Source organism: Nymphalis io, chromosome 29 (genome assembly GCF_905147045.1).
Source record: "Nymphalis io chromosome 29, ilAglIoxx1.1, whole genome shotgun sequence".
NCBI classification, from domain to species: Eukaryota; Metazoa; Arthropoda; class Insecta; order Lepidoptera; family Nymphalidae; genus Nymphalis; species Nymphalis io.
This window is the reverse complement of record NC_065916.1, coordinates 2,173,614-2,196,837: the sequence shown is the minus strand read 5'-3', so window position 1 is coordinate 2,196,837 and position 23,224 is coordinate 2,173,614. Positions and strand designations below refer to the sequence as shown.

Here is a 23,224-nt window from a genome sequence, read left to right as displayed (position 1 = left end):
CAACCCGCATTGCAGCAGCATGATGGAATAAGCTCTAAACCTTCTCCTCAAAAAGGGAGAGAAGGCCTTAGCCCAGTGGCACATTAATAGGCTGTTACTGTAACATTTCGAACGAGAGATGACTTCAGCTCAAGAGACCCGACACACCAGCTCACATGTTCACACAACAATACTCGTGACCTTGGTACTCCCACTATTTCTTAATATATAGATAAATAAAACAACTTATATATTTATTATGATTTTATTAAAAAATATATATAAAGCCTATTTTAAGCAATAACGCTTTTTTATATCTATTTACTTATCTATGTATAACAACCTTTTTATAAGCTTTTACTTTATCCGCTCAGCTTGCTATTGTTATATGTAAACTAACAGTCTATGGGTGTCCACTGGTGGGCTGGAAATTTATTTATTTATGATGTTTTCAGGGTCGGACTTAGTGATCCAAGGCCACTTGGCGCTTTAGCATTTGAGGTCCTCATTCCGAAGCAATTAGAGTGAAATTATAGTATTTTTGGCTGGCTGGCCCCTGGGCCGGTGCCTTGTTGCCTAGATATAAACCTAAGGCTGGGGCCTAATAATTTTTTTTAATTAAAGTTTTATAATTAAATAACTTAAGCTATTTAGATTTATTTTTATTATTTTGGTTAATGTATCATTTTTTATTAAACTTTTTTTTTAAATTAAAGTAATACAATATTATTTTGGTTGTGAAATTTTATTATTAATTTATTATTGTTATTAAAATATGAATATTTAATAAACATCTGCGTATTGTATAATTGGTCATGAATTATTATTTTTTTATTAATAAATCGAAAATAATATTTTTTTATTTATTTCCTAAAGCAAGTGAGCGGATGCTAGACATTTTTTTTATTCATATATAATTTAAGTACCGTGAAACAATTGGAAATACTTAACATAACTGGTCCACCATCTTCACAAGTCCGCCATATTGGATTCACAATGACGTCACGTGACAGTGACATTCAAAGTGAACGTGTCCCCAAAATTTCAAATTCAGTTACAAGACCAAAACAAATTAACACACAAACAAACTGCAAGTTTAAAAAAAGAGAGCATTAAAAATAATATTCGTTTTAATTGATTAAGTACGTGACACTTAAGGCCACACGACGCTCTCTATCCAGGGCACGTAGGGCTGCACGCGCGAGTATATCCCCGGCTCGCCCACGTACCCGCACGCGCGACCGTATGACGTCACGCCCACCACCGTGTACATGCAATGGATCTGTCTGTGCTTCAGCTGGAGCGGACCCCCGCTGTCCCCCTGACGATTCATTAATACAAGAATAATATAATTTCAATTATATATTCCATTAATTATAATTCGAGATATATATATACTGTAGTATCATGTATATGCAATACTGTACATAAAGACAGTCAAGTCTTTACCATATTGTTATATAAGGAGTAAAATCTCAGCTGTATTGTACACCACGAACAGTTCTCGATTAATATATCTCTATGTATAACACGACACTGTTACACTCAACTCTTGGGCTTTGAAAATACTGTACATGCAGTTAAAGACAATTAAAAAAAAATTGTCATTATTATATTTCTGTGTACGTGTAAAATATTTTATAGTAAGCCGAGATGGCCCAGTGGTAAGATCGCGTGAATCTTAACCGATGATCGTTGGTTCAAACCCGGGCAAGCACCACTGATTTTCATGTGCTTAATTTGTGGTTATAATTCATCTCGTGCTTGACGGTGAAGGAAAACATCGTGAGGAAACCTGCATGTGCCTAATTTCACTGAAATTCTGCCACATGTGTATTCCACCAACCCGCATTGGAGCAGCGTGGTGGAATAAGCTCCAAAACCTTCTCCTCAAAAGGGAGAGGAGGCCTTAGCCCAGCAGTGGGACATTCACAGGCTGTAACTGTACTGTTACTGTGTAAAATATTTTATCTTAGATATAATATTTATATTTCGATGTAATGTTGAATAAATTTTAGTAATGGCATATTGGCGTTCAACGGTTAATATTTCTTACATCGCTACGCGTAGACATTGTCGGTGAAACGGTGGTGACCACTTAACATCTGGCGGTTTGTTTACTCGCCAGCCTACTAATAACATAAAATAAATGATTTTAACTATTTTTTCAATTAGATTTTCCCGGAAAAAACAAACCTGGCAAGTATCCTTGGACATATTCTTGTCGCCGTAACATATTTGCGTGTTCTCGTCGAACCCGTTGAGCAGGTTGCGCTCCGAGGGAAACAATTCCGCGCATTCCGCTGTCGAGAACTTCTCTAGAACGACCTGAAAGGTAGAACTTGAGATAGAACGAGAGACGAGATTGTCCAATGGAAAAAAATAGTGTTTCGTCCTTTTTATTGAAGAAAAGTAATCTAGGCAGGCAAAGAGTAATTTTTTTATTGAACAAAAAAATTAAGTACTTTCTAATTGTTCACAGATACAGACCAAGGAATATGTCAAATCTTTAAAAAGTACCAAATTGTCTATGATCTCATATAAATAGGCCACTGCATCTTTTGATTTAAGCAGCATCGCGAAGATACTTGCGTTCATGACTGGAGAGACCAATGCGAGAGAGGATCCTTCGGCCGCACTCCCGAGAAGTTTATGAGCCAGATGGTCGGGGGTTTGATGCCCGCTCATAACGCCTACTTCTTAGTAGATTATCTCATACATATATAGTAAGGCTGTTATCAAAAGTATTTATCGATAATACCGATATATATTTTTTTTATAGAATAGGAAGGTGGACGAGCATATGGGCCGCCTGATGGTAAGTGGTCACCAAACGCCCTTAGACATTGGCATTGTAAGAAATGTCAACCATCGCTTATAGCCAATGCGCCACCAACCTTGGGAACTAAGATTTTATATCCCTTGTGCCTGTAATTACACTGGCTCACTCACCCTTCAAACTGGAACACAACAATATCAAGTATTGCTGTTTTGCGGTAGAATATCTGATGAGTGGGTGGTACCTACCCAGACGAGCTTGCACAAAGCCCTACCACCAGTAAAATATTATATTATTCACACTTGACTATAATATCGATACACTATCGATACAATTGCTTACACTAACTATTATATAAACGACGAGCCGGTTGGCGTGGTTGGTAGATACTTGCCTTTTCACGCCGAAGGTTGTGGGTTCGATTCCCACCCAGGACAGACATTTGTGTGCGTGAACATGTCTGTTTGTCCTGAGTCTTGGTGTAATTTTCTATATAAGTATGTATTTACAAAAGAAAAGTATTATATGTAGTATATCAGTTGTCTGGTTTCCATAGCACGAGCTCTGTTCAAGCTTAATTTGGGATCAGATGGCCGTGTGTGAAAAATGTCCCAGGATATTATTTATTTATTATTATTTTTTATTTAACTATCGACAAACGATTGTCTATCGATAAAATACAAGGCCACGTGTGAGTAAGTTCCATGGCAATTAACTCAGTGAAGATTAATACGAAAATGGTGTATAGTTGAATGAATGAATGAGCAGAGAGTAATAGCAACAATACTACAGAGGCTGCTGGTATAGAGTAGCATGTGGTGTGTGCTAGTGGGTGGTGGCGGTACCTTCTGCAGCTGGTCGGCGACGGCGCCGCGGTTGGCGGTGGCGCCCCAGCCCGCCGCCTGTGCGCGCTCGTGCGCGGCGGGCGCGCCCACGTCCAGGCACGCCGGCACCGCCAGCTCGTCCAGCTGCATGCTGACACACGGACCACGTTACAGCGGACACTTTTTTTTACTATTAATAGGCCAGCGTTTCACCGTTGACTTGCCTGATGTTAAGCAAGCAAGCTGTTCACTCTGGATTTGAAGACACCAACATTGTACCTATCGGGAAATATGAACTCAGGCAAAGTATTCCATAGTTTCGCAGTGCGAATGATGAATGTGGATTCAAAGCGCTTCGTACGTAGGCGGGGAATTTCCACTGTGTACCTATGGCGCTTTGGTCGCGTTTGCCTGGCCTTATATACTCATGATTTATATCGAGAGACTCTCTCGTGCTACTCACTCTCTATCCGTCTCCAGTAAGGCGATGTCGTTGTACTTCGAGGGTGGAAAGTATTCGGGGTGTTTGAACACGTTCCTGATCTTGTAGAAGCGGCTCGGGTCCAAGGGATCGGTGCGTCTTAGTACAGCGGTTCTGGCGTATTTCACTTTACCGCTAAAATAAAAATAAACAATGATTATTATTAAGAGCCGAGATGGCTCAGTGGTAAAAACGCGTGAATCTTAACCGATGATCGTGGGTTAAAACCCGGGCAAGCACCACTGAATTTTCATGTGCTTAATTTGTGATTATAATTCATCTCGTGCTTTATGGTGAAGGAAAACATCGTGAGGAAACCTGCATGTGTCTAATTTCACTGAAATTCTACCTCATGTGTATTCCACCAACCCGCATTGCAGCAGCGTGGTGGAATAAGCTCCAAAAACCTTCTCCTCTAAAAGAGGAGAGGAGGCCTTTAGCCCAGCAGTGGAAAATTCACAGGCTATTACGGTATTATTATCATAATGTACGAAAATTGATCAACTATCAATTGGTAGATTCGGTTTGATCCCTTGGGCTATTGTCATCCCCACTTTTAACGCAAGTTTCACGTTAATTGGAGTGTTAAATATGAATATTAGTTATTTCTAAGAAAATAGGCTATATATATTATTTATAAAAAAAGCTCCTAGCGTCGGTCTGGGTACCACCAATTCATGACATACTCTGCCGCTAAATAACAATACTTCATATTGTTCTGTTCCGATTTGAAGGGTGAGTGAACCAGTGTCACAGGCACAAGGGATATAACATCTTAGAACCCATGGGTGACCTTGTAAGGTTCCAATTTACATAAACAGTCAGTCATTTTCACTGTTGGTAGGGCTTTAGCAAGCTCGTCTGGGTAGGTACCACCCACTCATCAGATATTCTACCGCAAAACAGCAATACTTGATATTGTTGTGTTCCAGTTTGAAGGGTGAGTGAGCCAGTGTAATTACAGGCACAAGGGATATAAAATCTTAGTTCCCAAGGTTGGTGGCGCATTGGCTATAAGCGATGGTTGACATTTCTTACAATGCCAATGTCTAAGGGCGTTTGGTGACCACTTACCATCAGGCGGCCCATATGCTCGTCCACCTTCTTATTCTATAAAAAAAAAGTGTTTGTCATCCCATGTCGCCAGTTCACCTACCAACTTATTAACAAAACAAAGTCATCATCATCCTGCCATCATAACCTGGTCCACTAAATCTCTCCAATCCATCTATTTGCGGCTTTACTTCTGGAGAAGGAAGAAAACAAACTGGTTATCTCTAATTTAACAAACCACTTACAATTCTCTGCTGGAAGTGCAATGTCCCGCTGTCAGTATGAACCGCTCGCTCAGCAACGTTCCTCCACAGAGCCAAACCATTGAGTCTTTCTTTTCATAGCCCAATAGCACCTTAAATGAGGAATTTTATAATAAAATATTTAAATAGGCGTGAAGAGGCATCTTGCGGACCGGCAAGGCGAAGGCGGCTAGTGCGGAACGTTTTTCCCGTCTGTACTGGCCGTCGTCGCGTTTGGACTCTACTACCACTTACCATCAGGTGGAGTAGAGTCATTTGCCCTCCCGGCGAATATAAAAAAAAAATTTAACGCATTAATCCCAGACATTAGCAGAATATTAAGCGATCGAACTCTATCTGGCATTTGTAAATGGCGACTTAGTCAGATGCTTGGAAGATATTAAAGTGCACGAATATGTGCTCAAACACAGGTGGACTCTCAACAATATGGACTATTACTATATATACTATTACTAGGTAATCTTCCCGGCTTCGCAAGGGTAGATAAGAATAAAAATATACTTTGGACAGGATTTGCGTAATTATTATTATTTTACATTTAATAGGCCAGCGTTTGACCGTTGACTTGCTTGATGTTAAGCATCAACACGGTCTAGGGCAGCACGCTTGCCTAGAAAAAAACTGTTCTTAGTGAGCGTTTCAGTCGGAGAAGATTTTAAGTCAATCGGGCGGATAGCTTAGGAGATCTCGTGGTGAGTGGTATTTCGCTATATATAAAATCGGAATTGCGATTCAAAGGGAAAATACTGCTGGCATTCTTGCACGCGGTCATGATTTGTACAGAACATTTCAATTTTTATTTGTATTTATTTAGAGCTTAATGTAAATAAATGTGATTTTATTATATTTTAGGAAAATGTGATTCACGCTTTTACGTTTTATCTACTCAACCGAACATCATTAAATTTTCGTTACACGTTGTCTGATGCACAGAAAAGGACATAGCCTACCCCCTGCCCTCTCAGTGCAGACGAATTAGTTTTACATGATCCAAAAGAAGTTCTACTGACTAGAGTTCAGGTGGATGAATAAAAGCTATAGAGCTTTCATTGCCAACTTCCAAACTCCTGGTTGCTATTGTGAACTTTTTTACAGAAATACAAACAACTTTTAAATGACTTAATCCAGTATTTGAACCAAAGACCTTCATTGCTCGCTTTAAGCAGCGTTATGGAATACATCTGCTCAAACGGAGATGAGCCCTTAGCCCAACAGTAGATCATTTACAAGTTATTGAACTAGCTACTTAACCAATGAAATGTCTCATTTTTTTCCTCATACGTACCATGTGAGGAAATTCACCAAATTGAGCAGGAACACCACCAATAATGAGGTCGATAGCGTTGTGCTTACATTTATTACCCCTCCCGAGTTTACCACTAAGCGCCACCCCCTTCTCGCAAGGATAGACTAACTTATGCTGGTATTCTATACATTCTGTAAAGATAAATCATTTTACTTAGAACTTTCACGATATACATATATAACTAATAAGGATAAACATTCCTGTGCTCGATGATAAAGGAAAATGTCGAGAGGAAGGACACAGGTCGGTGAAATGCTGCCACTTTTGTATAATTCTGGGTCACCTTGGTGAAATGAACTCAAACCCTTCCCTTTAGGAGCAGCCGCCGAATTACTTTACCTTTACACTTAGACGATCATTTTTAAGTAATAAGTTAACCAGAAAGGTTATGTGCTATAAGTTGTCGACTTGTCATTGAATCAATCCCAAGAATTATCATTCAAGAGTGACTTGAATGATGGCAATGATTATTATAGGAGTACAATGTGTATCAAAGAAAAATATATTTTTGTCGACAAAGATTATTGCTGGGGTATGTAATACAGTTGGCCTCGAAGTTGGACATGATTTTTACTTGGCGGTGGTTGTCCAAGCCCGTCTATGTATGAATATGTAATAAATATGAAGGGTGAGCTAACTCCAGGCACAAGGGGCATAACATCTTAGTTTGCAAGGTTGGTCGAACATAGGCGATGTATGGAAGTAGCAAACCTTATGGCTAAGTATATTTCGGTGTATTTTTTTTCCAAATCAACAGCATCGTTGTAGTTCGACATGGCCGTGCTCATCATGGAGAGCCCGTTTGAACTTGGAGCCGCACCTTACATGAAACCAACTTGTCTAGGAACGAGTCTCCCATCCCCAGGGACTAACGGTGATGGAACTAAGATGTTCCCAAGGTCGATGGAGTATTATTGTAACTGTTGATATTTCTCACAGCACCAATGTCTATGGCATATTTGCCTAGCTAGAATTATATATAGAAGAAACTAGTGCATCGAGGTCTCGCAGAAACCCTGTCATATGATTATTCTTTGTGTTATTGTAATTGAAATGTACTCACTATCCCACGCTTTCTGGCCAGTCTTTTTTGCTGTCATGTTTGCGGAAATAGCCTCACATTCATCTTGTGAATTCGGATCATTGTTGTTCATTACATAATCATAGACCGGTGGTACATATTCCGTTGATGGATTTGGTCTAGAATAAAAAAAAAAGTAAAGCCACAAAGGATTGTAAGTATAACCTAGCCAACCACTGGGAGCTATCGTCACAGTTCTTCACAGGTCTACTCACCTCCTAGTACTCGTGGTGGCGACAGGTGGCTGGTACGTTGTAGGCTTTGCGTTATCCAGACAACACACAATGGGGTCGGTGCTTGAGAACGAACATAACTGTAACAGAAACAAACATATAATTGGTAAAATTCTCGTGAATACTAATGGAAATATTTCCATAAGATATGATGCTTAGTCTGATAACTAAGATTATAAATGCGAAAGTATCTCTGTGTTTTGCGCTTTTATGGCTAAACCATTGAACCGATGGTATGAAGCAAGCTTTAACCACAAGGAGATAGGCTCCTTTTAGAAGCCCTGATAATCTTTAAAAATATATTATAGTGCACGTTTGTGCACCCTCTTAATCTGACGGCATTATAACCATTACCCACAAGGGTGGTGGTGCATTGGCGATGTATTAAATGTAGTTAATATTTCTCACAGCACAAATGTCTATGGGCGGTACTGGCCACTTACATCAGGTGGGCCATTTGCACCCACCTATCTATAACATAAACAAACAATAAACAAAAAAGAATAAGGATATTCGGTAATTTTGCGAATGTCTGACGCTCCTTTACCGTTTTCACCAGTTCAGAGCGATCTGCTTTACAATTCGACTTTGATCTGACTACGGAATCGGTCAGCAGCTTCGATGCAATTATGTCACCCGTAATAAAACTGCAGTTTTATATTTGACCGTGGTTTGTATACCCTAGGATGAAAGATGCGTCTCGTATGAGCTCGCCCTAGTACACATTGTGAGCACCTTTATGCTCCGATTTACTTCATTTTGAGAAGAAAAAAAATTTGCATTAAATTACTATAAAGTAACAAACTTCATACTCGAATCGTGTTTACTATTAAAACAACCGGTTATATACCATAATATTACGTACGTATGTATATTGTACCATTGTATTGTACGTTTTATCAACGAATGTTTTAAAACAATATTTATATTAGAAATGATATATGAAGTATATAAGTACTTTTGAATCGACATTTTAATTTTTTTTTTGTAGAATAGGAAGGAGGCTGAGCATATGGGCCACCTGATGGTAAGTGGTCACTAACGCCAATAGACCTTAGCATTGTAAGAAATGTTAACCATCGTTTACATCAAAAATGCGTCATTAACCTTGGGAACTAAGATGTTATGTCCCTTGTGCATGTAATTACACTGGCTCACTCACCCTTCAAACCGGAACACAACAATAGTACTGTTTAAATTATAATATAAGATAGAATAACCCATGTCTATATTGATACGCCGATTTACAAATAAAAATAAAAACATATAATTTGTTTATTTATTTATCTGCTGACGGTACACTACTATACACGCAAAAACGTCTCCAAGCTAATTTGCTTGCATATTCACCAAATGAATCATTCATTAGCAGGCCTGGACTTAGAATCCTCCATTCCGAAGCGGTCAGAGTAAAATTATATTACTTTCGGCTGGGTTGGGGGCTGATATGCCGGTGCCTTGTAGCCCTTAATTCGGGGCTATCATTTTGACAACTGACGTCACGAATGAATTTCAATTACTTGTAAAAAAATAAAATAAATATCGACTTAAAAAAAAGAACCGTTATCACTTCCGCTTAAAAATTGTTCTTAGAAAAGTCAAGTTAATATTCAAGGTCATGATTCCCACTTGTCCTGGCTGTACTGAAAGAGACAACGATACATTTGTTTAAGTGCAAATGAGATAGCAGATATTGACGATGGAAGTTATGTTGAATGCATTTACGTTGTTCTAACCAGTTATTAAAATGCTGTTAATTGAGGAAAATATACGTATTTACCTTGACTTAATACCCGAACGTCTTTGTTCATGTAATTAATTTTAGCTATATAAATATATATATATATATATATATATATATATATATATATAGTGTCTGCTGTGACATATACGGTACGATGTGTAGGTAAGAAGAAAAATATATTTTGGAAAACATTTGCCTAAAATCCGTTCTTAGTGAGCGTCTATGTAGTAAGGATTATGACAAATTTCAAGTCAATCGGGTGAATAATTTAGGAGATTTCGTGATGTTTTTTTTTTATATTCGCCGGGAGGGCAAATGACTGTACTCCACCTGACGGTAAGTCTACTGGTGGTAGGGCTTTGTGCAAGCTCGTCTGGGTAGGTACCGCTTATCAGATATTGTTCCGCTAAACAGCAGCATCATAACCACCTGATGGGAAGTAGTCTCCGCTGCTCTTAGAGATTGACGATGTTAGAAATATTTACCATCTCGTACATCGCCAATGCGCCACCAACCTTGGGAACTAAGATGATATTTTTATATATTTTGATATAGATTGAGCCGGTCGGCTTGGTTGGTAGAACACTTGCCTTTCACGCCGAAGGTTGTGGGTTCGATTCCCACCCAGGACAGACATTTGTGTGCATGAACATGAATGTTTGTCCTGAGTCTGGGTGTAATTATCTATATAAGTATGTATTTACAAAAAAAAAGTAGTATATGTATTATATCAGTTATCTGGTTTCCATAGCACAAGCTTTGTACAAGCTTAATTTGGGATCAGATGGCCGTGTGTGAATAATGTCCCAGGATATTATTATTACGTAAAAAACTAAGCTACTACGAGTATTGCGAGAACAACTTCACGTAGCCTTAATTAATTATAGTCTTAAATCTTCATGCATCACTCCGTCCATTGTTATGAGAGTTTAATAGTTTTTTTAGTTAGACAGTCAGAAGCGCCATGGGACTTTGTTTTTTAGTATGTGGTGATAAGCAAAAACTAAATGACTAATTTGAAAACTATTTATTAAATTTTCAATATATATATTTGTATAAATAATAATTATGCATTATGCTGAAATGTCATTGGTAAAACCCACAACGTTACTCTGACTCACTTGCACAAAGCAAACAGTCACACCGAGTTTTTTCAAAATAAGGATTCTTAGCAGCTGTGCGTTAGTGTATGAACTCACTTCATTACTCGCTCGTGAAACGTAACTATTTTGATGCGTGTATTCTTGAAATGTTATGATTATTAGGGTCAATGTCGCATAACTTTCTAACAATACACGACCGTTTTCTTCTTAGATATTAGCTAGTGAAATAAACTTTATGAATATTATTTACAACGCTTTCACGCAAAAACTATTGAATGGACTGAGCTAGTTACCGCCTGCAGCTGCGCACGCCTTTTGGCGGGGTGTATCCTATATGTCAAGTAAGCGTATAATCTATCTCCATTCCAAATCTCATCCAAGTCCATTCAGTAGTTTTTGCATGAAAGTCTAACAAAGATCCGTCCACCTCAAAAACTTCAGCGGTTATAATATTAGTAAAATATTATATTAACATTGAGCTCAGATTGCGGATCGACATCCGCAATCTGGGCTCAAGCTGAAGCTTGAGCTAGCACCATTGAATTCCCATGGGTTTAATTGGCTAAGAATGCATCGTGGTCAAGCATAGGTAATTCAATCGATTAAATAATCATATTGGTCAGGTAAGGTTAGCTTAGATTCACGGTAGCATGCGAAAGCGATCCCGTGGCGCTCCTCGTTAAGACGGAAAGGGTATCATATAAAGGTATATATATATAAATATGTTTGAAGGGTGAGTGAGCCAGTGTAATTACAGGCACAAGGGACATAAAATCTTAGTTCCCAAGGTTGGTGGCGCATTGGATATGTAAGCGATGGTTGACATTTCTTACAATGCTAATGTCTAAGAGCGTTGGTGACCACTTACCATCAGGTGGCCCATATGCTCGTCCGCCTTCCTATTCTATAAAAAAAAAAAAAAAATATCGCTGATTTTTTAGTGGTCATTCCGATGTTCGGGGCGCACTCAGCGCCGCGGACACGAGCCCCACATACCCCCCCACTGTTCCCGTGGGGAAACGTGTAACGCGTTTTTCCAATGTTAAAAAAAGGTAAGATTAGGTTAGTGCATAATCTGTGAATAAACACTCAGCTTATCAACTTATGATCTATAAAACTAAGTATGTAGAATGCAATGTTTGTCACCTAAACGGTGTGTTATCGGGATGTAGATATGTGTAGTTTATTGTTATACTTTAATATAATTGTTCTTATATAATATTTATTATATACTTTTATATAACTTCTTTGAAGGTTGTTTGTGAGAGATAAATGAATGACCTTCGCGCACCATTTGGTGTTCGATTCATTGTTTTCTATTACTCTTATGTCATCTGTTATATGTTGTGCGTATAATAAATAAATAGTTTTTAAAACGTTTTTATATAACACTTACTTCACGTTAATAAATTAAGCATATGCTTAAGCCCATCTAAAAAGATTTAAAAAAAACTATCAATCATCACTAGATATGCAACTCATTTAATGATCCTAATACTGAAATTGAAATGTCAAGTAAAGATCACGTTGTTTATTTACGTTTTTTCCTCACGCTCCAATGCGGGTTGTTGGAATACATATGTGGCAGAATTTCAGTGAAATTAGACACATGCAGGTTTCCTCACGATGTTTTCCTTCACCGTCAAGCACGAGATGAATCATAAACACAAAATAAACAAATGAAAATTCAGTGGTGCCCGATTTTTACCACGATCATCGGTTAAGAATCACGCGTTCTAACCACTAGGCCATCTTAGCTTTTTATATTTTGACCGTAATAACTATAACATTTCAAGAATACACGCATCATCATCATAGTATATCACTATAGTATATCACATTACTGGTGGTAGGGCTTTGTGCAAGCTCGTCTGGGTAGGTACCACCCAATCATCAGATATTCTACCGCAAAACAGCAATACTTGATATTGTTGTGTTCCGGTTTGAAGGGTGAGTGAGCCAGTGTAATTACAGGCACAAGGGACATAAAATCTTAGTTCCCAAGGTTGGTGGCGCATTGGCTATAAGCGATAGTTGACATTTCTTAGAATACCAATGTCTAAGGGCGTTTGGTGACCACTTACCATCAGGTGGCCCATATGCTCGTCCACCTTCCTATTCTATAAAAAAAAAAAAATATCACCATTAATCGGTCGTCAACATTTGTCTTACATTACTTTATTACTCACCCGTGAGGTGAGTAATAAAGTGACGTGACAATTTTTGATAACGATATACAAAAAAAATATGTTTTTTAATTCTATAAGTTAGACCATTTTGCCTTATAACTTTGTCTCTACAAATATACTTCCTTAGTTAATCACGTCATTACCATAATGGGACCGGTTTTTAACGGGACAGTTGCCGTTCAAGTTTGCAAAACTAGTATATATGTGAAATTCCCATAAAACTTTAAGAGGAAATTTATTAAAATAATTCTCTTAAATATAACTTGCAAAGTTTCAACTTAGCCCGCAAATAGGGGGACGGCAGGTATGTAACCTTGTACCCATGACAATATGTAAGCAAAATTTCGACCGTCTGGATAGGTACCACCCACTCAGATATTCTGCCGTTAAACAGCAATACTTAGTATTGTTGCGTTCTGGTTTGAAGGGCGAGTGAGCCAGTATATCTACATGCACAAGGGACATAACATCTGAGTTCCCAAGGTTGGTGGCGCCTTGGCGATGTAAGCGATGGTTAACATTTCTTACTATGCCAATTTCTATGAGCGTTGGTGACTTACCATCAGGTGGCCCATATGCTCGTCCGCCTACCTATACTATTAAAAAAAAGAAAAAAATTAATGACATAAAAATCAATTAATTAATTAAGTGATTAGAATCGAATTATTTTTTTATATTCGCCGGGAGGGCAAATGACTCTACTCCACCTGATGGTAAGTGGTAGTAGAGTCCAAACGCGACGACGGCCAGTATAGACGGGGAAAACGTTCTGCACTAGCCGCCTTCGCCTTGCCGGCCCGCAAGATGCCTCTTCACGCCTCGTTTGAAGGAACCCGGGTTGTAAGAGGAGGGGAACACGTGAGCTGGTAAGGAATTCCATTTTTTGGAAGTGCGACAAAGAAAGGAGTTGCCAAATTTCTTTGTTCGCGATGGAATTGATGTCACAGTTAGGCGGTGACATCGAGAACCAGCTCGCGTGGACTTAAGAAGGAAGGGGAAAGCAGGAATTAGAGAGAATAATTCCTCAGAGCACTCGCCGTGATACAGTCGATAGAAAGCGCTCAGTGCTGCTATCTCACGACGCAATTGTAAAGGTTCAAGGGTGTTTGTGACCTTTACGTCGCCAATAATGCGTACGGCACGTCGCTGCAACCGGTCCAAGGCCTCAAGTAGGTACTTAGCGGAGCCATCCCAAAGGTGCGAGCAATATTCCACGCAAGACCGTACCTGTGTTTTGTACAGCAGGCACAGTTGTTGTGGCGTGAAAAAGCGCCGCACCTTGTTCAGAACTCCGAGTTTCCGTGAAGCTGTTTTTATAACAGCCTCGATGTAATCCCTTGGACTAAGGTCGCAGCGAACGTCAATCCCCAGCATGGCGATTTTGCTTTGCATCACCAGCGGAGTACCACAGAGGGAGGGAAGAGGGGAAAATGTTGACTTTTTCGCCGTGAGAGCGCATACCTGTGTTTTCTTGGCATTAAACTCAACAAAATTATCAGAGCCCCATTTGGCGATGAGGTCTAACGTCCAATCGAGTTCAATGACAAGATTCTCCCGCCTCTCCTCAGTTTCCGCCCGCCCAGCCACTGCGCGTCCGTGGTATCCACCATGCACTGTACTATCATCTGCATAGCAATGTATGTTCCCAAGGGAGAGCATATCATTGATATGCAAAAGAAAGAGTGTGGGAGATAGCACACATCCCTGGGGGACCCCAGCATTCACTACATAGAATTGAACATGAAGCGCAACCATCTACTAAAACACGAAGGCTACGCTTGTGTAGGAAGCTGACAATCCAGGTGCATAGCTGAGCAGGCAGACCATATGCCGGTAGCTTGGAGAGAAGACTTCTGTGCCAGACCCTGTCGAAAGCCTTGGAGATATCGAGGCTGACAGCCAACGATTCTCCATGCTTGTCGATAGCTTCACCCCAGAGGTGTGTTACGTACGCTAGAAGATCACCTGTGGACCGTTTTGGTCGAAACCCGTACTGGCGATCATTAATTAAAGAGTGATCTTCTAGGTAATGGATCAGTTGGTTGTTTAAAATCCGTTCCATCACCTTACAAAGTACTGAGGTGATAGCTATTGGCCGATAATTTGCCGGGTCAGACCAATCCCCTTTTTTGGGAACCGCTTGCACATTAGCTCTTCTCCAAGCCTCCGGCACACTTCCCGAAGAGAGAGAAAGTTGGAACAGGCGCGTTAACACAGGAGACAGCTCCGCTGCGCACTTCTTCAGCACTATGGCTGGTATTCCATCGGGACCGCTAGCTTTCCGTACATCAAGTGATTGCAGCTCCACACGCACATCACGTTGCCTGATTTTAATGTCAGGCATCGTATGGCCACATGCAGGTATTGTAGGTGGCAGTGCACTACAATCATCGATGACGGAATTGTCGGCAAAGAGTTTAGTTTAAGAGTTTTCGAGATCAGCTTGCTCTTGCGGACTGTGAGCTAGCGATCCGTCCGGATTTCTGAGCGGTGGCAGCGAAGGTTGGCAGAAATTGTTTTGCATAGACTTGGTCAGGCGCCAGAAGCTACGGGAGCCCCTAGGATGCGAAACAAGGTCATGACCAATCTGTACAATGCGCTGTGCATCCGCTCTCGTGTATGCCTTTCTACAGGACTTGGAATTTTTATTATAGTTTGCTTTCAGTGAGTCAATGTTAGATGCCCCGCAAATGCAGCCGTTGATCCACTTGCGATATGCCGCCTGCTTAGATGATACAGCATCGGCACATTCACGAGTGAACCAACGGTTACGCGTACTCCTACTGACGAGATCTGAGCTAGGAATGTAGTATTCCATTCCCAGCATGATCTCGCCAGTAACAGCAGCGGCACTAGCTGTCGGGTCATTCCCACTGAAGCAACGTTCCTTCCAAGGGACCGACGCATAGTAATCGCGCATACCGTCCCAATCCGCCGACTTATAGTGCCAAACGCGACGTTTGCATACCGCTAGTGGCGGCAGCTTAGGTAGAAATAAGGCTGTGATCCGAAGAGCCAAGAGGAGCCTGAACCACAACCTGATATTCCACCGGGTGAGAAGTCAGCAGAAGGTCCAGTAGAGAAGGTGCTTGCCCATCAATGTCTGGGATCCTGGTGGGCTGATCAACCAGTTGGGTCAAGTCATGTGTGAGAGCAAAAGCATGAGCAGTCCTTCCAGCATGGTCAGTTTTGAGGGATTTCAACCAGGATTCGTGGTGAGCATTAAAATCCCCCAAAAACACCAATTCCGCGTTAGGAAATTGCTCTTGCGCAGCATCTGCCACCCGACTAAGATGGTCAAATAATCGGCTTGTCTCCAAGTCACCATTGTGGGATCTGTAGAGGCACACGTAGACTCGGCTCTGACGAACCAGGTCCACACGTACCACCAACATGCAGAAGGAGGGGTCCTCCAAGCAGCGCAGTCGGTGACAGCAAACATCCGTCCTGACGAACAAGCATACTCCGGCTTTCGCTTTGAAGGATTCTTCAAGCGTGTAGCCGGGATAATTAAGGTAGCTGATATCGGCAAGACGGAGTATTTATGTCTCCGTGAGAAACAACACTGCTGGCCGTGCTGTCTCGAGATGGTGGTGGACAGCGTTGAGGTTAGTGTGGAGTCCTCGGATGTTAGAGAACTCGACCTCAAACAGCGAGGGTATGGTGGGGGTGTGCACCGCTGTACGACCGTTATTTCTGTTTTGTTGCGCCATTTGGGAAAAATGAAATGGAAAAGAGACGTGAAGCGAGCGATGTATTGCCACGATAGGGATGGGCAAAGTGTGGAGGCGTGTTTCCCCAAGTGGTTGCCAAAAGGAAAAATACACTGATCCGCCGGACGGAAGGGCCCCCGAACCCCCCCGGAAGTGGCCGCCGGGACCCCACCTACCGGTCACCAACCGGCACGACGGTCCACCCCGAGATTATGCGTGGCCTGGTGGGGCAGCCTCACGAGCTGGTTAGGCACGCTCGGGCCCATGTACTATGCCACGGGCGGCCAGCGGAACAGCTGTTTCTTCGGGTCTCCCTGACCGGCAGGTCAATACAGTTTCCCCCGGCATTGGTTCAACAGCCGTCTCCAATTGGACCAACACCCATCGCGGCAATACTCGCTCGGGCTCTGGCTGTACGCTGGCTGTAAATGATATATCAATTAATTGGTGTAATGAGGATCTCCAATTTCGACCACCACGGTTCTAAAGAGAGATTAGTCAACTGCGCAATATATATTTTATATATATATTTATACTTTATTGTACATCCGTACCGTACCGTAACAGCTTGTGGACATCACAAAGAGAAAAATACAAAACATGTATACAGCCTAAATAAAAGTACAATTGTGATCTTATCGCTACATAGCGATCTCTTCCAGGCAACCAACGGAGTAAGTAATAACTCATAGGATATCAGGTAGGTGGCACTATAATAATAAAATTAAAACAAACTAATAAATAAATGTAAATATAAAACACGTATTATATATCAATAAATAAATTATATTATCAATACATACAAAATTACAAGTATATGATATAAGTACATACTATATACAGCAACAACGAATAAAACGATAAGTCCTCAAACATAACAAGAAAGAAAAAACAAAAAAAAATACTAAAATAAAAGAGATTATTGGTGATAAGGCATTTGAGACAAAAAAAGTCTTTTCCAAGTTTTTTAAAAATATCTATGGATTTGGCCTCTCGAATATTTGAAGGAAGGTCGTTCCAGAGTTTAATAGCCTGAATTGTAAAAGAATTATTATAAAAAGATGACTTATGTTCGGACACCCTTAAAATCCATCTTTTCACAGAACGAAGTACTTCTCCAGGATTCCCTAAAAATAAAAATTTCTCCTTCAAGTAAGGAGTATATTATAGTGCACGAGTGTGTGCGCAAAAACCGTCAGAGCTGCACTCTCTATTCCCTAACTCTCATAGTTCGACACGACCGAAGTGAATTCAGGCGTACGACTAATGGCTTTACGTGCATTCCTATACTGGTGGTAGGGCTTTATGCAAGCTCGTCTGGGTAGGTACCACCCACTCATCAGATATTCTACCGCAAAACAGCAATACTTGATATTGTTGTGTTCCGGTTTGAAGGGTGAGTGAGCCAGTGTAATTACAGGCACAAGGGACATAAAATCTTAAGTTCCCAAGGTTGGTGGCGCATTGGCTATGTAAGCGATGGTTGACATTTCTTTCGGCCAAGAAGAAATACTCAGTATTAGTTTATTCCTGTTCGAATTGTGAATGAGCCAATGTAACTACGAGTACAGGCATAAGGGACATACCAACATAATTTCCAATGTTGGCGAATTGGTGATGTTGGAAATGATTAATGTTTCTCACAATTCCAAATTATACAAGCGGTGTATCAAATAACAAGAATAAATAAATGTAACCTTACCTTACCAGCCGTTCTAAAATTAGACGCTAACGAAGCCTTAACATTTCTTATAATGCCAATGTCTAAGGGCGTTTGGTGACCACTTACCATCAGGTGGCCCATAGGCTCCGCCTTCCTATACTATAAAAAAAAATAGTAATAATTCCGGAGCACGGGAGTGTACACACTTCCAGGCTCCAGGCTGCGATTGAGAATCTTTCGACAGAAAATCTCAATAACTTTTTATCAGCACGACCTGGGTTTTTAAACCAGGACTTAGGGATCTGCGGACTTATATCTCGGCAGCAGACCAACGAGGATGTTAAGTAGATGCTCGATCTGAAGAGTAGTTAAAAATTTTGTTGAGAAACTTTAGGAGTAGGGCCTATTCGTATACAGTGACGGCAAACAGCATGACGAACTACCATCACCTACCGTGACCCTTGCGTGTGAGCTACGCATATACTATATACATACTTCGTTGCTATATATTTTTAAAATATATTTTTTATATTATATTTACATAAACATATATGTATAAAAATTTAATAATCTATTTAGACCTCATGTTATAAATCATTTTATGTGTATATTTTAATAATGACTTGAAAATTGTATTAACGATAAGGCATTTGCAAACTCGGGTTCTGAATCGAAGAACAATATCTTTTTATCCGTATGTTACAGCATGCATATTTAAGGTACATACTTTCGGCGCTCCTCTGTGATTTTTAATGTCGTCTACAGCTGACTTGCAGTTCCTTATGTTCGTACAAACACCTTCCATGTCGTTCTTCGTACATTTATCCCCTGAAAAATTACATGAATATATTATTTTATGTTTTACGTATGGTATAAAAATAATGTATGGTATTTAAGTGTTCTTAAATCATTCCAATTTCACTGGTGGTAGGGCTTTGTGCAAGCTCGTCTGGGTAGGTACCACCCACTCATCAGATATTCTACCGCAAAACAGCAATACTTGGTATTGTTGTGTTCCGGTTTGAAGGGTGAGTGAGCCAGTGTAATTACAGGCACAAGGGACATAAAATCTTAGTTCCCAAGGTTGGTGGCGCATTGGATATGTAAGCGATGGTTGACATTTCTTACAATGCTAATGTCTAAGAGCGTTGGTGACCACTTACCATCAGGTGGCCCATATGCTCGTCCGCCTTCCTATTCTATAAAAAAAAAAAAAAAAAATTCTGATGAAAATAAGTATGTTGTCAGCTGTTCTGCGTATGTTCGGAAAAGTTTGTCCTTCAATATATATTCTATACAAACCTGTAGTCCATCCGCATAAAACCGTGACAGGCAGCTATAGATAAAAAAGGATTCAGGGATTATGATAACTATAGACATCTGGTACACATTTCCTAGTCATGAAGTAATCTGGACTCAACGACGTCAGAAGTTTTAAGTCCTGATACGTAGATCGTGATGTTGGTAATGAACATGCAGACACAATAAAATAACGTTAATGTAAATCAAAGTTAAGATATACAGGCAACACGTCTGTGGGGATAGAATTAACTAAGGCATAAAGAAGACGGACACGGATAAGACTAGGAACCATCCAACCATAGACTCATAACTATAGACAACTAGCACACAGGCATTTAAAATTATAATAGAAATTGCTGCCGTCTACTGATATAAAAAGCAAAAGCAGAGGAAATACGTCTGTGGCGATTTGAAGAATTAAAAATCTATGGCGACGATTTAGGGGGGATGGAAGGTATTTAATTTAAAATACATAAATCATTCGGACTAGACTTACAAAACGGCCATGTGTTTTAAGCTTTTAAAATTAAGTTTTATATATGACTTATTTTATCCCGCTCGCGTTTGGGTGTTATAAAATAGTACCCCATATTCTTCCTTAGGGTTCAAGCATGCTTAACGCCAAATTTCATCAAGTTCAATTCAGTGGCGTAGATAGCGTATTAGAGAGACACACTTTTGCATTTATTATATTTATATCCTATTCCAATCGGAGTAGGAATAATGGTAAACAAACCTTAGATTTCAAATTGCATGCGATTTGCTAATTGTTCTGCTGTATTTATGTAAACAGTTCTTGATTAATTTACCGTTATTTATAATAAACAGTATTTCACTTAACAGTTATAACCACATTAATTTAACTTTTCAAGTTCTTATTACAACTTCGTGGACATTAAAAACGCCATGTGTTCGCGAATCCACAGTGAATATCATAGATTATTCAAGATCCAATGTTATCGCGTCAATTGATGTCGGTGTCAAAGTTGTTTATTTGGGCTTGATATGTCTTCCAGACCTATTTCGGCAACGGCGGCCAATCTCAAGAGAGATTAGCCAATTGCGCAGGAGATATTATAGAGCACAAGTGTGTGCGCAAATACAGGTGCACTCTCTATTCCCTCACTCTCATAATCCGATGGGACGGCAATCCGACACGACCGGAAAGAGTTCAGGCGCAGGGCCAACGGCTTTACGTTCTTTCCGAGGCACGGGAGTGTACACACTTCCAACTTCGAGACTCCGGGTTGCTACTGAGAATTTTCTGACAGAAAAACCCAATAACTTTAATTTACCCGACCTGGGAATTGAACCCAGGACCTCCGAGTCTGCGGCCTTACATCAAGCCACTAGACCAACGATACACTAATATGCATTACAAATAACTTTATGTACATATTTCCATGACACATATTGTAAAATATCTACCCAGATGAGCCAGCTTCCTGTACAGGCATATGACGATTTATCTAATTTATATGTTTGCCCGCTGCATGACTAAGTGTGACGTGGGTTCGATGACCAGATGTTTGCGCAAAAGCCACTTAGCTTAGGGGTCGAACTGCACGACATACATACACAATTTGAAAGGTTATTGTCGTCAGCAAATTTATTAGTGAAATCACGCGGGTGATGTTTTTTTTGTTCCGAGTTCTTTTCATTTAAATGAAAATTGATGACGGTGATTTTGATGACGTCATACAAAATTTAATGAATAAAATCAATTCGAAATCCGATATATGGATCAAAATTTATTTTTATAATTATTTAAATGCGCTTAAATGAATAAAATACTGAACATCATGATTAATAGCAACCTCTTTTTATTTTTCGAACCGACTTGTTGCTGTTGGCCCAAATGGCCTCGACAGTTAATAACGTAATAAATACAAGAGTCCACCATATTCTTAGTTATAAGTAATAAAAGTAATATGTTTGAATTAAAAAAAAAATTAAGTGTGGTATTCCACTCGTTATATATTCACGTGAAGACCTTAAAATCCACATAAAAACCGGCTGTCATCAATATTGATTGCTGATTCTTACATTACAGGCACTATAAGTAAGTGTTCCTAATGGAATCAATTAATTAAAAAAATATAATAAAATGATAAAAAATTATTAGTTTCTGATTTATTCCTTTGTATTCACCTACCTATCCGGATGCCGAATTTGAACTTTCTAGGTCATCTGGAACTGGGTTAGACTTTTGATCTATAGGTCAGTCAGTGATAAAAATGACGATTTTTAGACGTTAATATCTAAATAACCGCTTGAGATGTGTTTATGAAATTTGAAGCACATATGTATCCCGCAAGTCTCAATATATATGACAAATTTGACATGTTTATATGAAATAGTTTTTGAATTATGAGGGGGTCAAAAGTGGCTCAAAATGGTTCATGTAATATTACACATGGTGCTCGCCAGTTCTGTTAGCTTGAACTTGGCTTGACACGGCATGTTTAGATTCAAAGCATAGCGATAGTCATTAGTTATTTATCTCTGTAAAATATATTAATTGCACTTTTAATTATGGGTAATTAATTACAAGCTTACAGAATGCTTAATATTTCATTAACATCAGAAACAAATAATTTTCTTTTTCGCACTAATCCAAGTTGACGAAGGTAAAAATTACTCATCTTCAAAATACATGCTCATAATATTAATTTTGACTCACTCACATACTTTGTTAAAAGCTTGATAAAATCACTTATAAAAATCTCAAAATTAAATGCTGTTTCTAAGTACACAAAATATGTTCATTAAAACTATACCGTAACAGCCTGTTAATGTCCCACTGCTGGGCTAAGGCCTCCTCTCCCTTTTGAGGAGAAGGTTTTGGAACTTATTCCACCACGCTGCTCCAATGCAGGTTAGTAGGATACACATGTGGCATAATTTCAATGAAATTAGACACATGCAGGTTTCCTCACGATGTTATCCTTCACCGTCAAACACGAGATGAATTAAAAAATCAAATTAAGTACATCAAAATTCAGTGATGCTTGCCCGGGTTTGAACCCATGATCATCGGTTAAGATTCACGCGTTCTAACCACTAGGCTATCTCGGTTTTTCTCAGCTCGTTAAAACTATACAATTGAATATAATCTTACATAAATTGTTTAAAAAACACAAATTACGTACCTTCATATTGTCCATTTATTTGTACAAGAAATAAGAAAATAAAACTTATTAACACTTTAAAATGCATATTCTATATTTTTATTGTTATTTATATATGAGAAAAAACAAACTTTTATTAATTAACACATTTGACAAGCACTTTTCCCGAGCTAAAATTAACACAGATAAAATACTAATTTTCAATATCGCAATTTTACTGCCACAGCTATAATTGGCTTAATTGTTTTTTTTTAATTAAACAAAAATTACAACAAGCTACAATACGTGCAACCTACACAGAGATTGGCACTCAACTGAATAATAAGTCTGTGGTGAGCTGTAATACATTTGTGTTAGATAGTTATATAAAGCTAATGTTG

General features: G+C 39.4%; 2 protein-coding genes across 2 annotated transcripts in view; both read right to left on the bottom strand.

The window, feature by feature from the left end:
• LOC126779524 (uncharacterized) overlaps nucleotides 1-23,224 on the bottom strand; it is a 75,205-nt gene that overhangs the window by 35,542 nt on the left and 16,439 nt on the right. The gene's annotated exons all lie outside the window — the stretch shown is intronic.
• LOC126779562 (serine protease snake-like) lies at nucleotides 1,118-23,158 on the bottom strand. Its single transcript, XM_050503667.1, has 10 exons — nucleotides 22,866-23,158; nucleotides 19,139-19,239; nucleotides 7,982-8,079; nucleotides 7,749-7,885; nucleotides 6,665-6,816; nucleotides 5,362-5,471; nucleotides 4,046-4,198; nucleotides 3,604-3,733; nucleotides 2,176-2,307; nucleotides 1,118-1,300 (listed from the first exon to the last, which is right to left on the bottom strand). The coding sequence occupies exons 1-10, from the start codon at nucleotides 22,930-22,932 to the stop codon at nucleotides 1,133-1,135; spliced, it is 1,248 nt and encodes a 415-aa protein (XP_050359624.1). The 5' UTR covers nucleotides 22,933-23,158; the 3' UTR covers nucleotides 1,118-1,132.